General features: G+C 37.7%; 1 protein-coding gene across 3 annotated transcripts in view; it reads right to left on the bottom strand.

Annotated features, from left to right (window-relative positions):
• Positions 1-1,288: 1,288 nt before the first annotated feature.
• The window catches only part of si:ch211-176g6.2 (ras-associating and dilute domain-containing protein), a 54,511-nt gene continuing 35,244 nt past the window's right edge, over positions 1,289-20,555 (bottom strand). For all 3 annotated transcript variants that reach the window (XM_038304322.1, XM_038304323.1, XM_038304324.1), the window contains exons 11-18: positions 19,461-19,689; positions 14,883-15,055; positions 9,698-9,842; positions 9,428-9,609; positions 6,653-6,965; positions 6,384-6,571; positions 2,743-2,882; positions 1,289-2,645 (exon numbers count right to left, since the gene is read on the bottom strand). In XM_038304322.1, the coding sequence (XP_038160250.1) occupies positions 2,552-2,645; positions 2,743-2,882; positions 6,384-6,571; positions 6,653-6,965; positions 9,428-9,609; positions 9,698-9,842; positions 14,883-15,055; positions 19,461-19,689 (1,464 nt within the window). In that variant the 3' untranslated portion in view covers positions 1,289-2,551. The remainder of the gene's footprint in view (positions 2,646-2,742; positions 2,883-6,383; positions 6,572-6,652; positions 6,966-9,427; positions 9,610-9,697; positions 9,843-14,882; positions 15,056-19,460; positions 19,690-20,555) is intronic.

The raw sequence follows: 20,555 nt of genomic DNA, 5'->3' as shown, positions 1-20,555 counted from the left end.
ACATTGTTTTTATTTTTCAAACCTTTATTCTGTTTGTCAGTATCTTAAAATCTTTTAAGATACTGAAATTGCAGAACCCAAATTTGGCAGGTACAAAAAGTGGGACTACAAACTTCTACTGCTGATTTATTATTTTTTTTATTCCATTTAAATAATTTAATAGCAAGGGTTGCATGTTAGAAATTAAATGAATAAATCCCCCTTTTAGAGATTGGATTAAGGCAAACTATATATATATATATATAGCAGTGTAAAATTCTGTCAAATTGCAAAATAATAACACCTTATAAAGCATTAATTTTATGATTGAAGGAAATTTTAGTTGCTTATTTTATGAAAATACGCATTCTCTTGTGGCTGAATTTTTTTGGGAATGAAGGTGGTGGGCTCAGCAAGAAAAGGTTTACTACCTCTAGACCAACAGAAGTATTTTAAGTCCAGTTCTCTGAGATATGGGACGCCAGGGTAAAAACTTTAGAAGTGGAATGATGTGCTCCACCTCTTTAGTTTTCCTGAGGACGCAGGCAGCGGCGTTCTGGATCAACTGCAGCTTTATGATCAACTTTTTAGGTGATTTGACTCAAGAAAAACACATCATCGAGATCCTTCACAGTAATTAGTCATTTCAACCCAGAGATGTTCTCCATGTGATTGTTGCTGTCTTTATGTACCTCTGAATATTCAGGTCTGAGTCCATCACTACACACTGCAGTTAGAGCCTGATTGGTGATTTTCACATATTAACTAAAACTGTGTGCTAACTGTTAAATAGTGTTGCACCGATACCGATAACCAGTATCGGGCGGGGCCCTGATCCAGCACTAAAATGCTGGTATTGGTGTTGACGAATACCAACAAATAGGGCACTGATACCATTTTGAGAGTCAAAAGTTTATTAAACTATTGTCACCCATTCCAAGTAGGCAATAAAAAGTTCTACTGGATTCACTTTGTATTAGTCTTTTTCCTGCTTTACAAAGGTAGGCAGCAGCTTGATAAAGCCATGACGGCAATTATTTTACATCCAAGTAGTATGCAGTTCTTTATATATACACACACATCAATTTCAAACAGATGGTATCTGTATGATATCGGTATCAGCCAATACTGAACAGCCAGGTATCGGGAATTGGTATCGGGGCCAAAGAAATGGGATCTGTTAATTGTTGATTATTAGTAATCGAATAGCCAAAGGTTCTTTAAAGAAGATTTTTTATTAAATTAAACTCTGTGAAACTAAAACTTTTCCTTTTTACTTCTGGACACAGCATATAGACGGAGAATTTCTTTTTTTTTTTTTATCTTAAACACAAAATGTTGATGTATTTTTTTTAACAGTTTTTATAGAATTACTGCCTAATTGGGTCATTATTCGATAACCAAATTAGTTGACAATTGTTTAAAATAATCAATTATGCATGATTTTTATGATTATTATTTCAGCCCTAGTAAGTACAAAAATGGACATTAGATTTCCTAGAAACCCTTGGTTGGTAATCCACAGCTCAGGTTTGTGTCACAGATGCCGTTTTTCTTGAATTAACCAAAAAATTTATAAAATGAAAACATGATATGTAGGAGAAGAAGATACATGTTGGTCTTAAGAAATTTAGTGATACAAGAATTTTTAATCAGAGCAGTAATTATAAAGCTGCAACTGGGAAAATGAAAGCTGGATGATGATAAATATCACAGTGAAGATGGCAGTAAGGGAGATAAAAGATCCCTGTTGCTCACTTTTTGGGGAACTTGGGCGTAAATTGGCACCTTGGAGTCATCAAGTCACCATAACAACCACATAATAGTGAAATGACATGCTCTATCTCCACATATCAGATGTAAATGATTGGTGTTTGGTAACATCGAAATGATTTTAACCAACACTGTGTATGTAGTTCAATGAACCTGAAAAAAATCTTGCCTTAGATTCTTGAGAGGGAGGAAGTGTCAACCATCAAGTTAGCAGTTTCCTTCACAAGAACTTCAGGGAAATTCTTCTATCGATCAACAAGAGTAAATTCTAACTGATCCTTCTCTCCTGGGCTCAAACCCTTTGCAATTTTATAAATAAATACCTCCTTTTTGTCTTAATGGAAAAAATAGGTTGTACAAATTATTAACTCAAGGGTAGCATTTACATACATGGCAAGGTTTTCTTTAATACGTATTTGTTATTGCAGAATTTCTTTTTGTCTTCATGTGGAAAAATTACTTTAAAGGTTGGATTTATCTTCTTTTTTTGAAATGTTTACTGTACTTTTATATTGTAAGAGATAAATATATTTTAAGGCTTTTTTTATAACTACATTTTGTGTTCTGAACTAAAGCTTTTGAAGGCAAATTCTCAAACAGACCATATTATTGGGTGTCATGTAAAGACAACAATATTGGGCAATCGCTACTATCACAAATACTGCTTATTTACATTCACCATTTAAAACAAAATCTCTTTTCATAGCACATTTCTGTCCGTTTCTTAAATGTTCTACAAGCTCTCAGTGCTCCTGTGTAGAGCTAATGGTGGTCCAGTGGTCCCTTAGAAAGTGTAGAGTCAGCATTCAGTCTGCGAGGCTGCAGCCATGAGGTGGGATCTGGCCACCAGTAACCTCAGTCTGGCGCCTGATGACTGGATCAGCTCCTTTCCACTAACAGAGGCAAAGGAAATGTACTGTAAATAAAGCCCTTCGTTCTGATTTCTTTTTGATATATAAAGTGTTCTGCTAAGTTTGATAATGTTCCAACCTGTCGTAATCCAGGCCAAGCAGACTGACTCCATTGACAGCCAGGATCCGGTCTCCAGGCTCCAGCTTCTTACACTTGGCTGCTGGAGAGTCTGGCACCACTGCACGGATAAAGATGCCCCTCACCTTTGTGCATGAGTTCTGGATGGGAACAGAAAAACCGAGTCAAACTTTCCCCAAGAACCCCAAGATTCCCAAATGTCATTCTGTAGCAACTATAACAGTTCACATTGTACTCTACGGACAATTTATAAGCAGTCAGTATCCTAACTGCAGTAGATATAGTAACTATGTTAATCATTTACAAGTGATTTATAAAATACTGAGTTTGATTTGACTTCTAATTGCCATGAAAGTGTACCACATTCTGTGGTTTTATATCACCACTATTCAATTCATTAATTTTATATTTAAAACGTGATTTTAAGTAGAACTTTAAAGCCAGTATGAAGCTTTTAACCTAAAGAATTAATCTAGCTCCTGTCTGAATATTGTTTGAATGCTAGCAGCTAACCTTAGCAATAATATGAACTATTTCTTAAGATGTAATTTTAAAGCAGTAATAAGGTTAAAAAGTTTACTTTAGTTAACTTTATGTATAAGAACACTAGATGGGGCTTTTGCCAGAATTGAAGAACATTTAAATGTTTGCTTTCTTCTACAGATAGGGTTGCCAAGTCCCTGAAAAAAAGGGACACCTCCATATACCCCTCCTGGTGTGGTGATTTTTTTAGCCTCCATTTGTGTGTGAAATATTTTTTTTTAACTATTAAAACTATAGATGCATATTTGTGAGTGACGTGAACACATGGAAAACAAATTAGTATCCAGCAATTTACTTTAATACAAAATAACAAACTTTGCTGAATAAAATAATTATCTTAAACATAAGCCTGTCCTGCTTAACTTCAAACTGTAAAAATTAATATAAAACAATACATAAATATTGCACCTTTTTGGTGCAACAGCAAACTTGTGAACATATTTGTCGAAGGTGCGCCACCCCCAAAGCAGCGTCAGCATTTAAATTACTCCATTCGTCCCGCATACTGCTCTGTTGTCTCCCGCTATCTTCTCCGTGAGCAACACTTGGCTGGATCAATGGGATGAGGGGATTCTGGATCGTTACATATATATCTTCAGCTCATTAGTCACAATGCAAGACAGGGCCCGGGAACAAGTTTACGGTAAGTTTTGTATTTAACGTGCCCCTGTGCTTCATTTTCCATGAGCTTTTTTACTATTTTTTTACTCTCACAGTAATATGAGACAAAGTGCGTTCCTTTCCACTAAATTAGGGACAGGTGCTTCTATTTCTAAATACGGAACAATTCCGTTTTTCAAGGGACGGTTGGCAACCCTATTTACAGAGAAAACCTTTACCTTTACTTAACATGTCTGTCATATACATACAACCTACTGCAGGATTTCTAATGAGGTTGTCATGGTTTTCCTTGATGAAAATCATGATGAAGTATCACTTCTCTCACTTGACTGAAATGTCTGGCTAATCTATAAATCACGAGTAATGTCACTCAATGAAGAACAAGCTTGTTTTAAATAAAATGTATCACGTTACAGGAAGTAGCTTGGGCTATTCTAACCTATACCTACAGTAACAATTGTCATTTCTCAATATGTGTACTTGTGTGTTCTCACGTACTCGTGAAACGTCATCAGCCTTAGCCCTAGCACTGTTCCAATTTACAAGAACAACAGACCGAGAACGGACAAAGTCCCCGGATGTTGTTCTAGCCCCTCTCTATTTACCCAACATGCATCAGAGCAGACTTGTCCGTTCTTGAGATTGACAGCTGTCCCAGCATGCACTGCGGCAGCAGCAGCTTCCAGGGGAGCGCTTACAGAGCTCAGAGTATTAAGTTAAAAGTTCACTTTTCTGTTGTCGCGGTTCAATAAAAGTATGTTTTAAGATCTTTTGAGACGAGAATGTTATACTTTAAAGTGTCACTATATGGCCCATTTACCGATTTAATGTGTAATTAAAAACGTTAGCCCGTCTGCAGCAGCCCTCTCTCTGCATAGCCATGTGTGAAGGACCTCTGGCTCCGATGGTGATTTTTTTGTTTTATTTGGCAAAATTTTCATTTGATTTGTGTTTATCTGACTGTCCTAATTATTATTCCCCCACTAAATGAAAAAAATAAGAATTTATTATTATCTAGAGACTATTAATAACAGGGGGAGAAATGCAGCTCCAGACCAGCCGATTGTGTGGTGATGTCATCAGTACGCTTCTGTTTCAACTGACCCATGTTTATGCTGCGTTCTCCTGTTCTCCCCAAGTCCATACTTTCCTGTGTTCTTGTCAAGAACATACTTTGGCGAGGACACGAGTTCACAAGTACTTGCGTTCTTGTGAATTGAGAAACGGCCATTAACTCCTAGCCTTGCTTATTTTTATTTAGTAATGATCCAGGTCATGTTCGACTTTTAACGAGTTTTAGGTCTGTGCTCTGAGTGCTTTTCCAGTTATTTTATATTCATTCTTTGAAACGCCACCATTTACATATCACTTTGTTTGTTGGTTAAGCTTAGATCCTTTTTAAAACAGTGCAGATCAGCCACTCAGTACTTAAGTAACACTTTTCTTTATTCTTACCTGAACCATTTATTGGAAGGCTTCTTTTTTACTTTTATTAAGTAACAATAGGATAAAGTGAGGCAACAATTCTTCTCTGGTCATGATGCAAACAAAGTGATACTTGAGTTTTTTTGGCTTCACTTGAGATGCACACAAATCACTGCAATTCTCATTTGAAAAACTAGGTGTCTCCACCAAACACTGCCTGTATTTAAAAAAACAATCCACTGGACTTTGTTTCCAAGTTTGAAGACGTTTCGCTTCCCATCCAGGAAGCTTTTTTTTTTCTTATTATTCAAAATGTTAGAAATAGCGCTGAGTTCGAGGCTTTATAGAGTGGACCAAAAGAAAGCCTTGTTTTTACTTAGAAAACATGCAAATTGAACCTGAGGAATGGGTCCGGCCCTTAGGAATGGGCAGTTGTTTTGGTTCTTTGTTAGCCTGCAATACCCAATACCTGTCTATGTTTCTGAAAAAGGGGTCATATTTAATAAATGGGAGAAAAAGATAGAGTGCCCGAAACTAACCAGAGTTTCATGTGATAAGTGTTACTTTCAAAGTTTATGTAACGTTATATTATTCGTTTTTTATTCTGTCCTTTTTAAATAGCTTACTTATTATTTTGATGTGTTGATTATAAAGCAAGTGATGAAAAAAACAGTCAAATTTCTTGCAAGTTGACACAAACGTGGCCAATAAAGTTGATGCTTATTCTATAACATTATGTGGCAAATATTCTGTGGTTTTAATTTAACTGCATATTAATGTCATGATGTGGAAAAGCAAAAGTCATGTGAACCATTAGCTACATGTGGCTATACTGTAAACATTTTACTGGTTTTTAAGTGCTTTGTTTCTTTGCACTAGTGGCCTTCGTTTTAAAAATGACTGAAAATGTTGTAGAATGATAGAGACAGATTTAATGATTTTAAATATTTTCCTTTTTGTGAACATAATTTGTGTTTTAGATTTAAATAACAACGTTATTTTTGGAGGTTTATGCTATTTAAAGTGCATTAAAATTCATTAACTTTACTGACCGTTGTATCAACCAAAGCAAGGCCGAGTCCCCTCTCCCCTTTCTCCAGCTCCAAACTGAAAACCTCATCATCATTATCTGTTTCCTCTTCTTCATTCTCCTCTTCCTCTTCTTTAAGCCCCACAAGTCTGCAGTCTGGTTTTAAATGGTCTGTATTCAGTGCAGCCAGACATTCAGAGACCAAGCCACCTAAGGAAAAGGTCAACAAAACATACATTTATCAACACAAGGTCAGCAGATAAGCACATATTCGAAGAGGAGTTACTTCACCTTCACGGTCCGAGTGGGAGGATGGGGGGAATGTTTCACTGTGGGCTTTAATCATCTCTGCTGTGTGTGGTGTTTGGGGTGGGGTGACCAGAGAAGGATGTTCCAGAGATGACCTCTTTGACTCGCTGGTCTCTATCAGCTTTGGATTTGTTCGCTCTTGAGCTGCCAAAGTTTCCCCGCCAGTGTTTAGTTCATCTTGGTAAAGAAAGGAGGGGGATGAAGGTAACACCTGAGACAGAATCTCATCATCCCCCGCTGAATTTAAGGCTTCGTCATTGGCCCTTTTGTCGCTGCCATCCTGAGCTTCTTTCATCTGTATGGCAACAACCAACAGAACAGCTTGCTTTAGTGTGACAGCTACTTAGCAAAGCAAAGTTTTCGCTCTGCATAACTTAACTTCCTTCAACTTTTTAACTCATAAAACATCCCTTTTGGACTTGCTTTATTTTTCCCTTCAATTCAGGTAGCAGATTGTACTGAATACATGGAAGAACAACAATACACATTAAGTCTATCAGATGCCCGCCATTTGCACTTTTGCCCTACAGGCTAAAAACATAATGCCATGCAAGCAGAGCAGACTAAGAAACTTTTCTATTATTAGTTTTCCTCTTTGTCTGAAAAAGCAATAGCATAATTTTTTTATGCATATCAACTGTTGTTAAAAGATTTAACTAAATACACTGCAAATTATGCAACAAGGACAATAATTGCAGTAATTGAAATAATTCTACAATAAACAGACAATCCAACTGTACAGATGAAGATTCACTGAGATAGACCCAAACCTGTTGAATTACTTAAAGGTATAAAGGAGGATTATTTCAAATTCTGAAAAGACCCACCATCTCTAATAAAAAAAAAAGGCACATGCACAACGCGTGCGAGAGGATGCACAAACCCATTTCTCTTCGTGCATGCTCGTTTTAAAAGTTGCTGTTTGCATCCATCATACAAGCTTACTTTCCAAAAGAAGATTTGCAATTTCTCCACAATGTCAGACTCAATTCAATTCAGTTTATTTATATAGCGCCAATTCACAACACGTCATCTCAAGGCACTTTACAGCTCACCAGATGATACAGTGAAATTGATTCAATCTATTCTATCTAGGGAAAACGAGGTAATTGCATCCCTCACACTAAGCGTTCTTGTAGTGACAATGGAAAAGAGAAGTCCCTCTTAACAGGAGGAAACCTCCAGCTGAACAACTGGCACGTAAAAATGGTGACGAGCACATAGGACGGCCTTAAGTCAACATATCACCAGAATGATTGACAAATAGGAGGACCACTTATTTTGATGATCCCTCCGGAAAAAGAACATCCTCCACTATACCTTTAAGCTGCTCCAACTGACAGCAACCTGACCCGTTTTCTGATTAATTCAGCTAATTCACAACAATTCAGCTTATTGGACCTCATCAAGTTATAATTGTTGATTCTAAGGTGGTTTATAACACCTTAGAATCAACTCAAAACTTTAAAACCTGTCCTGATGCTGTTGCGTAGAACCTTACCTGTGTTTCCATTAACCATCAAATTGCTCAAATAACAATTCAGAGAAAAAAAATTGGCCAAATGTAAACACTGCCAAAAGTCGTGTCTGATCATAAATTTTTTTTATGTTTAAATGGTTAAATGGGGTGGGTTTTTGGAGTCACACCCAATTTTATTATATTCTGCCAAAATGCAGTGGAAACACAAGTTACATGATCTGCAACTGGACCTTACTGATGAAGTCTGGGGATAGTTGGAGGGTGATGGCGCTGCATATATATATATATATATATATATATATATATATATATATATATATATATATATATATATATATATATATATATATATAATTTTTTTAATTCCTACAAATCTTTTCTTTTTTTTTAGCTTTCATGGTCATTACATTGTCACAAGGAAGCAGCAGCGAAATGAACTCTTTGCATTTAACCCACTCCCTTTGGGAGCAGTGAGCTGCCATTTTGTGGCACCCAGGAGCACTGTGGGGTTAAGGCTCTTTGCTCAGGGACCCACGGTTGCAATCTGTGGGAGTGGGACTTGAACTCAGAACCTCTGGATTCAAAGCACAATGCCCTAACCACGACGAGTTCGATGAGCTCTAGATCCGTGCTTGAAATATGGATATATCGTGTTTAAATTTGCCGCTGACATGTTGTTTTCAAGAGTTATCGCATGATCAAACATATTTGCAAGCAATTTTTTTATTGTATTTCTTATTTATTGGAAATACCCCAATCGCAAAAATTAGCAGAATATCAACATAGTTTTGTATACATTTGTAACGGAAGCGCAGCTACTAACTTCTTCGTCTTTCATCCAACTACATGTTTTGTACAAAATATAAAGCGACTACAAGAAAAGCTAAATAAACTTTTTAAAGAAATGACAGGATTTTATTTTACACAGAATTTGCTCGGTTTATTTATATTTCCACCCATTTAACACAGTCTTTTTCAGTACGCCAACATTCCTGGCAACATAACGACCTGTGACGACAAACTAAGAGATGTTCCGCTGTTGCTTTAAGAGCTGAAAAATGATTTACATGTATTAGACTCCATTTGCAAAGCAGGAAAATCACTTTAAGGGGTTAAGACTAATTCAGCAAAGTGGCCAAAACTAGTGACACTCTTGGAACTAATTGGCAGTTTATCAGAGACCTCAGAAAAGACAAACAGAGCAGACATTCATGCCTGGATTTGCTCACACCACAAGGCAGACACAAATAAAAAGGAGCAAATAAATATTTCATAACCTGGTTGTTTCTAGCATCTGATGCATTTCTGTGGGAGTCAGACAGCATTGTAATAAACCCTTTGAACTTGTGAAGTTGTTCCCTCAGAGCTGGGTCTGTCACAGGCCGTCTGAGCTGAAGCTGGTAGCCTTCGTCAGGAAGCTCCAAGGGATGGTGGGTATCAAAACTCTCCAGGATACCAGCTAAGGGGAAGAGAAAATTGATTACTGTTAAACATTACTTTAAATAATGACCCAGATTTTAATCTTTCATGGGAGGAAGACCTCTCACCTGTTGTGCATGCTGCTGCTCGATCCTGTGCCATTGGAGCCCATGTTTGTGTGCAGGGAGAGGCCGGGCTGTACAAACTCAGCAGGTGGTTCAGCTGGGCTGGAGTCAGGGCCGGGTAGTCAGAGCGCAAAGAGGCCCATGTCATCTATTCATCCAGACAGAACAAAGAAGAACAGTTTTTCTACATTTTTCTACATCTTTGTCCTGACAATGCAAATGCAACCTTTTCCACTGAAAATCTTGGGTTTTAAAGGCCTGGGATTGTTTTACAGATTTAAAAGGTATCATTAAATATCACTTGACTGAAATATATTTGTGTTTTGCTTTCGGTCATTGGCAGAGGTGTTAAAAGTATTAATGTTTATTACTCTAATAAGACTGGCAGGAAAGTGAGCATTACAGTTTCCAACTTGCTATTATGATATTTGTATGTTAAAATATGCTGTTACATTTTTTTTCCCCTCATCATCCAGGAGCACCTTTTATTTTTACCTTAATTGTCTGACCATGTAACCTTTGTACCAATTTTTTTTTATTGTTTAAATAAAAAACTTGAATTACAAAAAAAATGTTTATTACTCAAGTAGAAGTGCATATCCTACTTGTAGCAACCATCAAATGATGGGAGGCAGTCTATGGCAGCCTGCAAAGGAAATGGTAATATTGATAAATATGTGGATATAATGAAGCAAATCATTATATACACAAAGAGCTGTCTAAATCTTATCTCCTACTCTGGACATTGCCTTTTGAGCACTTTAGTTAATTTCGCTAATTTCCTGCATCCAGTAGCCAAGAGAATTAGAGGCAATTTGATGGTCGTACACAAAGTAAAAAAACGTGTGACCTCCCCACACTGCCCTTACCTTGACACTTATAAAGATCTCACCCAAAGCGCCACCATTGTTAGAGAAAGAATATAGGGCAGAAAGACAATTCTACTGATCTCTATTTATTCACTGGATTGCTGATTGCCCAAAAAAAGTGAAGCCACCATCCGCCATGTTGGTACTCCCCACTCCCACAGAGACGCGCTGTAAAAATGCCTGCATGTGTAGCATTTGGCTGCAAAAACAAGCAGTTTCCGGCTGTGGGAAGACGTTTCACAGGTAATTTCAGTGTGTGCATATACTTGTGTATATATATATATATATTTTTTTTTTTTATTTATTTATTTTTTTTTTTTTCAAATGATCAGATTCTTGTTGAAACTAAGAGCAAAACACAAAATATAAACTTGATGTTGCCAGTTAATTTACCAATTTATGTGATTTTTCCAGTGTAGAATCTGAAGCTCTGTGGAGTTGTTAAACTGGTTCATTAATTGAACTCAATTATAAATCTGTCAGATTTAAAGGCTAATGGACAGACACGGTATAAAAGTAAATGGCATCATGCATGTAAAATTTGCAAATGGAGAAATACTATAGCATTAACAGACATGTACTTATAATACATTCTTTATGTAAAATCTTAAAATTATATTTAAGATGTAATTACCATAACAATCTAATTAATACATGAATATTACATGTACATCTTCAATTTAGCACATTTGGCACATCTGTATTATTATGCTCCATAAAAACATTATGTTTATTGTGATAGATTTTTATATGTTATATAACATGATTTAGAGACTTCATTAACGTCATACTGACTGACATACTGCCTAGTTTTTATTATAAGTTACAGTAATCTACTGATGCTGTGAAAAAGCAAGTGTGTGTCAAAACGATGAATTTATCTTTATTTTAAAAAGAGAACATCATCTTTGATTGATGCTGTAGCGCACATTTTGTTTACATTGCAACCAGTCTAATAAGGGAGTACCAATATGGCGGCCTGCTGCTTCACTTCAACCCTGTATTACCAACAGGCAATCAGAATAAAACAGAATAAACAGAGATTTGAGGACAATTTACAGGTGCTGGTCATAAAATTAGAATATCATGAAAAAGTAGATTGATTTCAGTAATTCCATTTAAAAAGTGAAACTTGTATATTATATTCATACATTACATACAAACTCATATATTTCAGATGTTTATTTTGTTTAATTTTGATGATTACAAATGACAACAAATGAAAATCTCAAATTCATCATATCAGAAAATTAGAATATTGTGAAAAGGTTCAAAATTGATGGCCCCTGGTGCCACACTCTAATCAGCTAATTAACTCAAACCACCTGCAAAAGCCTTTAAATGGTCTTTCAGTCTAGTTCTATAGGCTACACAATCATGGGGAAGACTGCTGACTTGACAGTTGTCCAAAAGACGACCATCGACACCTTGCACAAGGAGGGCAAGACACAAAAGGTCATCGCTAAAGAGGCTGGCTGTTCACAGAGCTCAGTGTCCAAGCACATTAATAGAGAGGCGAAGGGAAGGAAAAGATGTGGTCGAAAAAAGTGTACAAGCAAGAGAGATAACCGCACCCTGGAGAGGATTGTGAAACAAAACCCATTCAAAAATGTGGGGGAGATTCACAAAGAGTGGACTGCAGCTGGAGTGAGTGCTTCAAGAACCACCACACACAGACGTATGAAAGACATGGGTTTCTGCTGTCGCATTCCTTGTGTCAAGCCACTCTTGAACCACAGACAGCGTCAGAAGCGTCTTGCCTGGGCTAAAGAGAAACAGGACTGGACTGCTGGTGAGTGGTCCAAAGTCATGTTCTCTGATGAAAGTAAATTTTGCATTTCCTTTGGAAATCAAGGTCCCAGAGTCTGGAGGAAAAGAAGAGAGGCACTTCATCCACGTTGCTTGAAGTCCAGTGTAAAGTTTCCACAGTCAGTGATGGTTTGGGGTGCCATGTCATCTGCTGGTGTTGGTCCATTGTGTTTTCTGAGGTCCAGGGTCAACGCAGCCACATACCAGGAAGTTTTAGAGCACTTCATGCTTCCTGCAGCTGACCAACTTTTTGGAGATGCAGATTTCATTTTCCAACAGGACTTGGCACCTGCACACAGTGCCAAAGCTACCAGTACCTGGTTGAAGGACCATGGTATCCCTGTTCTTAATTGGCCAGCAAACTCTCCTGACCTTAACCCCATAGAAAATCTATGGGGTATTGTGAAGAAGAAGATGCAATACACCAGACCCAACAATTCAGAAGAGCTAAAAGCCACTATTAGAGCAACCTGGGCTATCATAACACCTGAGCAGTGCCACAGACTGATCGACTCCATGCCACGCCGCATTGCTGCAGTAATACAGGCCAAAGGAGGCCCAACTAAATACTGAGTGCTGTACATGCTCATACTTTTCATGTTCATACTTTTCAGTTGGCCAACATTTCTATAAATCCTTTGTTTTTATTGGTCTTCAGTAATATTCTAATTTTCTGATATGATGAATTTGAGATTTTCATTTGTTGTCATTTTTAATCATCAAAATTAAACAAAATAAACATCTGAAATATATGAGTTTGTATGTAATGTATGAATATAATATACAAGTTTCACTTTTTAAATGGAATTACTGAAATCCATCTACTTTTTCATGATATTCTAATTTTATGACCAGCACCTGTACATGCAAACCAAATACCGCCACCTAAACAATGTATCGAAACTAAATAAGATAGAGCCAAACTATGCTCAAAAACAGAAATACAAGAGTAAGTTAAGAGTATCAACTTTTTACTACAGCAAAAGTGAAAACAACAAGGTGGTGCAGCACCAAGTCCAACCAAAAAAGAAAGGAATTGTCTGGATTTAACAAAAGATTTTTATTGTTTTTATTTTTTTTACATACCAGCAGGCCATAATGAAAATGAGCTTAAATGAAACAAAACTAACTAGTCTATTTTTAAAATGTAAGGAGTAGAAGGTAGAGATAATTGCAAAAAATAAATCAAGTACTACTATTACTATTATTAATACAGGAAAGTACATGGGCAACATTTCTAGTTGAGTAAAGTAACAAAGTATTTGTACTTTTTTACTTGGCACCTCTGGTCAGTGGTTAAAGCACACCAAAAGCAAACAGCTCAGAAAAGATTTCGGTCCTTTACACTGAAGTCTTCAACAAAACAAGCAAGTTTCTTTTTTGAAAAAAGTAAGTTGCTGAAGGTTTATGAAAAGCAACTTTAGAAACAAAATCACTAAATTAGTGAAGACGCTGGTTGCTCTGAGTCAGCTGCTGCTGCTGTGAGCCGCTCCCTCCTTCAAAGCACTGACAGACCGGTGTAGGTACCAGATTGACTCGGGCTGCCAGATTGACTCGGGGGCCTGCGCCTTTTGATGACGTCACAATACATAATTGTTTTAACGTTTGCACAATTGCGCAAAACATTTTGATTGGTCTGGACAGCTTACTAAAGTCATTATAGCGGGGTGTAGGTTTTATTCGAAAGTGGGATTGCGGTTTGTAAACGGACAATTTTACGAAGAAATTCTCCATGGTCCCTGCGCCTTCCGATGACGTCACCGAATTAGCCATGGGCCTTGCGCCTCCCGATGACGTGACATTATGGCAACGCCACTCAAACAAACTACATTGAGCCCGCGGTCTGCATTTGTAACGAGAATAAATTCAGGAGAATGAAGCTAAAGGGATACAAAAAATAAACTTGTAATATTACAAAACCAAAAATACTATGAATACAAAGTATATTCAGAGATTAAAGTCCCTCTGATACTGTTTAAGTGACTGAGAAACTGCAGATTTGCCACATTTAAGATGGCGGACCCTCTGACGCATCTCAAAAGGCGCAGGCCCCCGAGTCAATCTGGCAGCCCGAGTCAATCTGGTACCTACACCGGCTCAGCAGTAAGCCCTGCCTGCAGCTATATAACCAGAAAAGTTACCTCCCTCTGTTTCCCCTTTGAAAATGAGTCACATGTGTGCAAAGCTTCAGTTGATCTCCTCTGGATAACAAAGCAGAATTTAAATATAATACACTCTATTTGACACCATCAAAGATGTTGGGTTTCCCAAAACTAGTAATGGAAGGGGTACCAACATTTTTTCTAGCAGACCTGATCAGTTTTTAACACGCCACACATGACATTATCTTCTTGATCACTGGCACCGCTTGGAAGGAGAAGATCGGGGCAGATGTCAGTATCGTTATCCCTCCTTAAGACTAGATTAATGTTCCATTTTTCCATATTTCTCACACAAAAGGAAGCAACCATAACTCCAAAGGATATGAGATGTGTGCGATTTGACTTCACCTGCAGTAAATTCTTTCTTGGTGTAGCCAGCAGGTTGACAGCTGATGAGAGAGTGTGTGTTTGCTCCAAGGCCAGTTCTCCCAGTCCAGCTGTGTGGGCCCAGTCCAGAACCAGGTCAAGATTGGCCCGCATTCGCACGCCTCTAGACCACTGGTAAAAACCTGGTTCTGAGCCTGGGAAGAAGACATATAGAGAAAGCAGGTTAGAGGCACTGTATTTTTAATCTATTAGGGTCATTATACAGGCCAGCAATTAGAATAATGATGTAAAAATGTGTTTTGTTGAAAGTTAGATTTCTTGTAGTACTTGTGAAGTCAAAAAAATTGTATTGTTCTTGCATGCTCATAGGGAGCATGGCAATGGTAAACACTGTAGCTCTGAAAGTTGTACAAAAGTTTGGAGGTTTTGTAGACATGAATTCAATATCAAAAGAATCAAGTTCAACCAGACAATGGGTTTGAATATGTCTTTTTAACGTATAAGCTTTCATTTAGTTGATTAAGTCTAAAAGTTTATTTCCAGTGCAATATACACAGAGGTTATTACTACTTAGGATTTTCACCAACGTAAATATTTGTCTGATCATTTTTTTATGTAGATAAACAAACTAGTTTCTCTGAAGACTAAAGCTCAGATAGTCCTTGATGTTTTCTATTTGCTGTTTTTTGTAATTATCAATTTGGCAAGGTATGTTTAGTGTATTATATCATACAGTATGGATAAAGAATTGATGACAGTGTTTTTTGTGTGTATTGATGCTTTTTTTTTTTATCATGCTGATGATAATATATTTTACACATCCTGGGTACAGGAGCTGCAAGTGTTTTATGTGTTTTGTTGATAGTGTTTTCCTTTTTGATAAAGCTTATGGTTAGAGTGGCTCAGGTTGTCCAGTGTTGCTACTATGGTTGTGCTGCTGTGGGCTTGGACTGCTGGAGGACATGGGGACCCCTTTTTCATTATTCTGCTTCATTCTATCCCTGTTCTCCCACTCTGCGGTATTTGTTGATTCTGTCTCTGGCTTTTTGGTTTCTCTGCTTTTTCTAATGGTGGTTTCATCTGGCCTGTTCCTGTTTGGCTGTAGGTCCTGGAGAGGGGTATCTGCTGTGCTGCTGCCATCAACACCTTTGTTTGTAGATGTCTGAACTTGGCCTGTTTTTCAGTGTAGTCCTGTTTCCCTGTGACTGGCTGGATGTGTTCTCTTTGTCCTCTGGCATGGGAGCTGGCTCTGAGCTCGTTTGCCTGGCTGTCTGTTTCCTGGACGGGGGCCGCCAGTGGAGCTGGTTGACAAGTTCCTTTGTGTCTCTGCCTCTTTCTGTGTGTCTGCTTCTGTCTCCTTGAACCCAAGTCAGCCTCGGAGGATGGCGGTTCCTACTGAGCCTGGTTTTGCTGGATGTTTCTTCCTGTTGGAAGGGAGTTTTTCCTCTCAACTGTCGCCGTAGGCATGTTTGGTGGTAGGGATTGCCTCTGAGTCAATGAGTCGATGCAATCAACTGGTTTTCCTTGGATGGGGAGCTTCGGATGAATTTGACTGGATGATCTGGTTGAATTGTTTCTGTGAAGTGCCTTGAGATGACATGTGTTGTGAATTGGTGCTGTATAAATAAACTCAATTGAATTGTTTTATACATGTTAATGTAAATGCTTTACACATATTGGTAACAGTTTTATTCATGCTGATGACTGTTTTTTTATCTGCGTTCATAACATGTTAATGCCAGTGATTTTAATAGGTTTACGTTTATTTTCTAGATTATGGTGTTTTATACGTTTATAATAGTAGCTGCCATCTGGGCCAACTCATTTAATTATTTTAATATTTACTTAAAAACGAGACTTCATACATACTAGTATTAAAATAAAACATTCAGTTATAAATCAATAAATAACTTTCAGTAAATTCATGCTGTTCATGTTCATGTAGTTTGGTTAAAAAGCTAATTAAAATGTAAGGAAGAACCTATGTTATGTTCTGCATGTCATGTTTTTGCCCAATGGAAAGATTGATTGACACAATTATAAGCATTACTGGGATTGTTTTCCAAGTGGTTTCTCCAGAATACATTAAGATTATTTTTGTTTGTGAAAAGCTGTATAAATAATCTTTATTCCTCTTGCGTTTATGCGGGAAATGAGGTACAACTTCATTGTTACTTGTCTTTATTTCTGTAAACATTTATATGTGCTTTGAGCTAATTTGGGTTTCTGTTTCCCTTCTTAGTTCTGACGGTTTTATGAGGGCTGTTTCTAAGACATGTAAAGACTTCAGCAATAAATGTCTGTTAAAACCAAAACAACATTGAGCCTTAATTAACTTGAGAGGAGTAACCGTATTGTTTTATAGGTGATGACGCCATTGTTTCGTATGTTGATGACAGCATTTTTTATGAGTTGATGACGGTATTTAATGTGCGATAATGACAGCATTTATAGCTGTTTAGGCCATTATTTCATATATGTTAATCACAGTGTTTTATGCTTAAAAATGTCAGTGTTTTATGATAATAAAATTGTTTTATAGGTGAACGTGTTTTTTATGTGTTGATGACAGCGTTTTGTACGTGTTCATGACAGTGTTTTATATGTGTTAACAGTGCTTTCTGATGGCAGCATTTAATATGTTTTAATGCCACTATTTTATGAGTGTTTGATCAGAATATGTTAATGCTAATGTTTTATACATGTTATTGATAGATTTTTGTTGGTTTCCGTGTTAATGCTAGTGTTTTATATATGTGTCACTGACAGTGTTTTGCAGATTCCAGTGGTATATATGTTGATCCATGTGTAAGGCAATGACATTGTTGTCATAGTTTTATGTGTTGATGAAAGCGTTTTATACATGTTATTGACAGTGTTTTGTCAATGCCAGGTCTCTTTCCATGTTAATGCCTGTGTTTTATGTGTCAATGGGAGATTCCAGCGATACATATTCATTGATGCATACGTCTGTTGATAACAGTGTGTTGTTAATGCCAGTGTTGTATATGTGTTGATGAAAGTGTGTTATACATGTTATTTACAGTGTTTTGTGAATTCCAGAGCATGAAAATGGAGTGGAAGAAATATGGTGGAGCGCAGAGCGGTTTTCGTTTCAAAGGCAGGAGCGAGGATTTCAATCAGCTCCAGTTAACGCCAATGCCTATGCTGTAGTCTGTGCCTATAAACTGTTATAGTCTATGTTTCAACTTTACCATGGAATCACCGTTACGAGGTTTGCATATTGTGGAATAAAATATAATAAAAACATACACTAACTATACTTAAAAATACAGAGTGGGTTTACATAAAGTGATCATTGTGGTAAGAGCCTGTTTATGAAAATGGATCACATACAGGCATTATACGCGATTATCTCATTTGCAATGGGATGTGACCTTTTTTAATGTAGTCTAGTAAAAGAAATTGATAATTAAATAGGAAACGTGGGTCAACATGAATGGAGCGAGGTGTTACGTCCACAGCTGGGAAACAGTGCAATAATTTAATAGCCAGTTAAATAAGACAATACACATCTGTTGGTCATATCACTAAATCAAACACTACATTTACATGAAGTATAAAATATCAGAAAATGCCTTCTCTGTTTTTGCCAGATCACGATTTCGCCGGAGCAGCACGAATATTAAGGTGAATGCGGAGCGGATTTTGAGCGAAGATTCCTGGCGCAACTTTGAGAGGCGGAGCGAATGAGCAAACATTCTCCTGGGCGGGGAGCAGGAATAAAGTGTTTTAATGTGTCTATAACAGTGTTCTGCTGATTCCAGTGGTATATATGTGTTCATGCCAGTGTTATGTGACTGTTGATTACAGTGTTTTGTGGATGCCAGTGTTTTATGTGTTGACGTAGCGTTTTGTACATGTTATTAGTAAATGGCCTGTACTTATATAGCGCTTTTTCAAGTAGGATAGGACTTACTTGACCAAGTGTGTGAGTGAATTGGTGAAGCACTAGTGTAAATGTAGGCATCCCTTTACACACTGATTGTGGCAAAAAACATTGTAGCCAAAGCTGCCCTGAGGCTCACTGACCGAAGCGAGGCTTAAGTACGCTGCCGCCACCGGTCCCTCTGAGTAGACAATGCAGGTGAAGTGTTTTGCACAAGGACACAACGGCATTGTGGTTTTGAACCGAAAACCTTCCGGTTGCAGGGCAAACTCCTTCATCTGACGCTACGGTCGCCCTGATGTAATTTGGTCAACAGTTTTGTCGATGCTAGTTTTTGCTAGCCTACCTACGTGGTGATGCAAGTGTTTTACGTGTTTCCATGACAATGTTCTACATGTGTTGATGAGTGTTTTATTGTGTGAATGTCAATGTTTTATATCTGTAAATTCAGGTGTTTTTTATTGGTTGATGACATTGTTTTCTTAATGCCATTATTTTTTTAAATGTAGATGATGAGAGCATTTTATATATCTTCATACACACTTTATCGATGCTGGTGTTTTTTTTAGCGATGTTTCAGATGTGTTGTTGATGGTTTATCATAGATGTTGATGCTGGTGGTCCATTAGTGTGAATGCTGGTGTCTGATATGTGTTTTTGCTGGTGTTTTAAGTGTATAATATTACTACCTCTCTCCATGAGTGAGTTGAAGAGTGAAGCATTTATGAAGTAGAAGAGGTAGCCAACGAGCTGAGAGGAAACCTCTGGATGGACCTGACAGTCTAGAAGCAGCCTCCAGCTGTCGTTCAGAACCTCCACCACCTGCCTGATCTCCACAGGGATGTGTATCCCGCCGTCACCAGGACTCTCCCTGAAAGGATTGCAGTCCAGAATGCTTGGCAGGACTGGGTACAGGAGCTGGTTGAACAGAAAAGAAACTTGAAGTGACTTATCCACCGAGATCTGGGAACTGTTAACAATTCCTGTGGGTCATATAGATGTTGGAAAGGTTTACATTGTGTGGCACAGGATTCAAGTGCTGGGGGAAAACATGTAACCACAAGGTCATATTTTAGACCACCCATATATAATTTCTTAATTTCTGAAACTGACATAAAAACGTTACAGATACAGGTTTAATTTTGCAAAAGCAGCAGTTCCACACATACTGTACAATGAAAGTTTCTAAAATCCTTATCTGTTCAAAGGTCTTTTATTTTTTTTCTGAGTAAGGCCGAACAACCACAGCTTTGTTCCGACTAATTGTGCACAGACATCCCCTTTCCTCTAAGATCTCACTCCTTTGCCCACAAAGTATCTGAGGTCAGTGCCAGCCATAGATCCACATTCCTAAACAGCTGAACTTTGATTTGAATGAAGGCTTTCCAGCATTGTGCTACATAGAGGGCTGCTGAGTGAAGAGCTATGAAGGAATCCAGTGTGAGCAGCTCTATTTACAGTTCCTACAAGGTTCCTATGATTAACGGGATACCATAATAGACTGGCTACAAAAGACAAAGGAAACAGAAGAGAATTTCACTGGACTTGGAAAGACTTAGTGTTTGGAAAATGTCGCTCAGTGCAGACAAGCCAGAGAAGATTTATGTTCTCAGCGGCACTGGTTTTAAAGATTACCACATGCACGCCAGGCATGCATTAGACTGAAGGCAAATAAAAAACACAGATCATTGTCTGCTTCTATGTGCATTCACTTTGACAGACAAATAAACTCAGTTTGCCCACAAGTCTGCTTAAAGTGTGTTTTTATTCATTAAATCGTCTGG

This window comes from Cyprinodon tularosa, unplaced genomic scaffold (assembly GCF_016077235.1).
Source record: "Cyprinodon tularosa strain WSP-4 unplaced genomic scaffold, ASM1607723v1 ctg531, whole genome shotgun sequence".
NCBI classification, from domain to species: Eukaryota; Metazoa; Chordata; class Actinopteri; order Cyprinodontiformes; family Cyprinodontidae; genus Cyprinodon; species Cyprinodon tularosa.
This window is presented reverse-complemented; position numbering and strand designations above follow the sequence as displayed.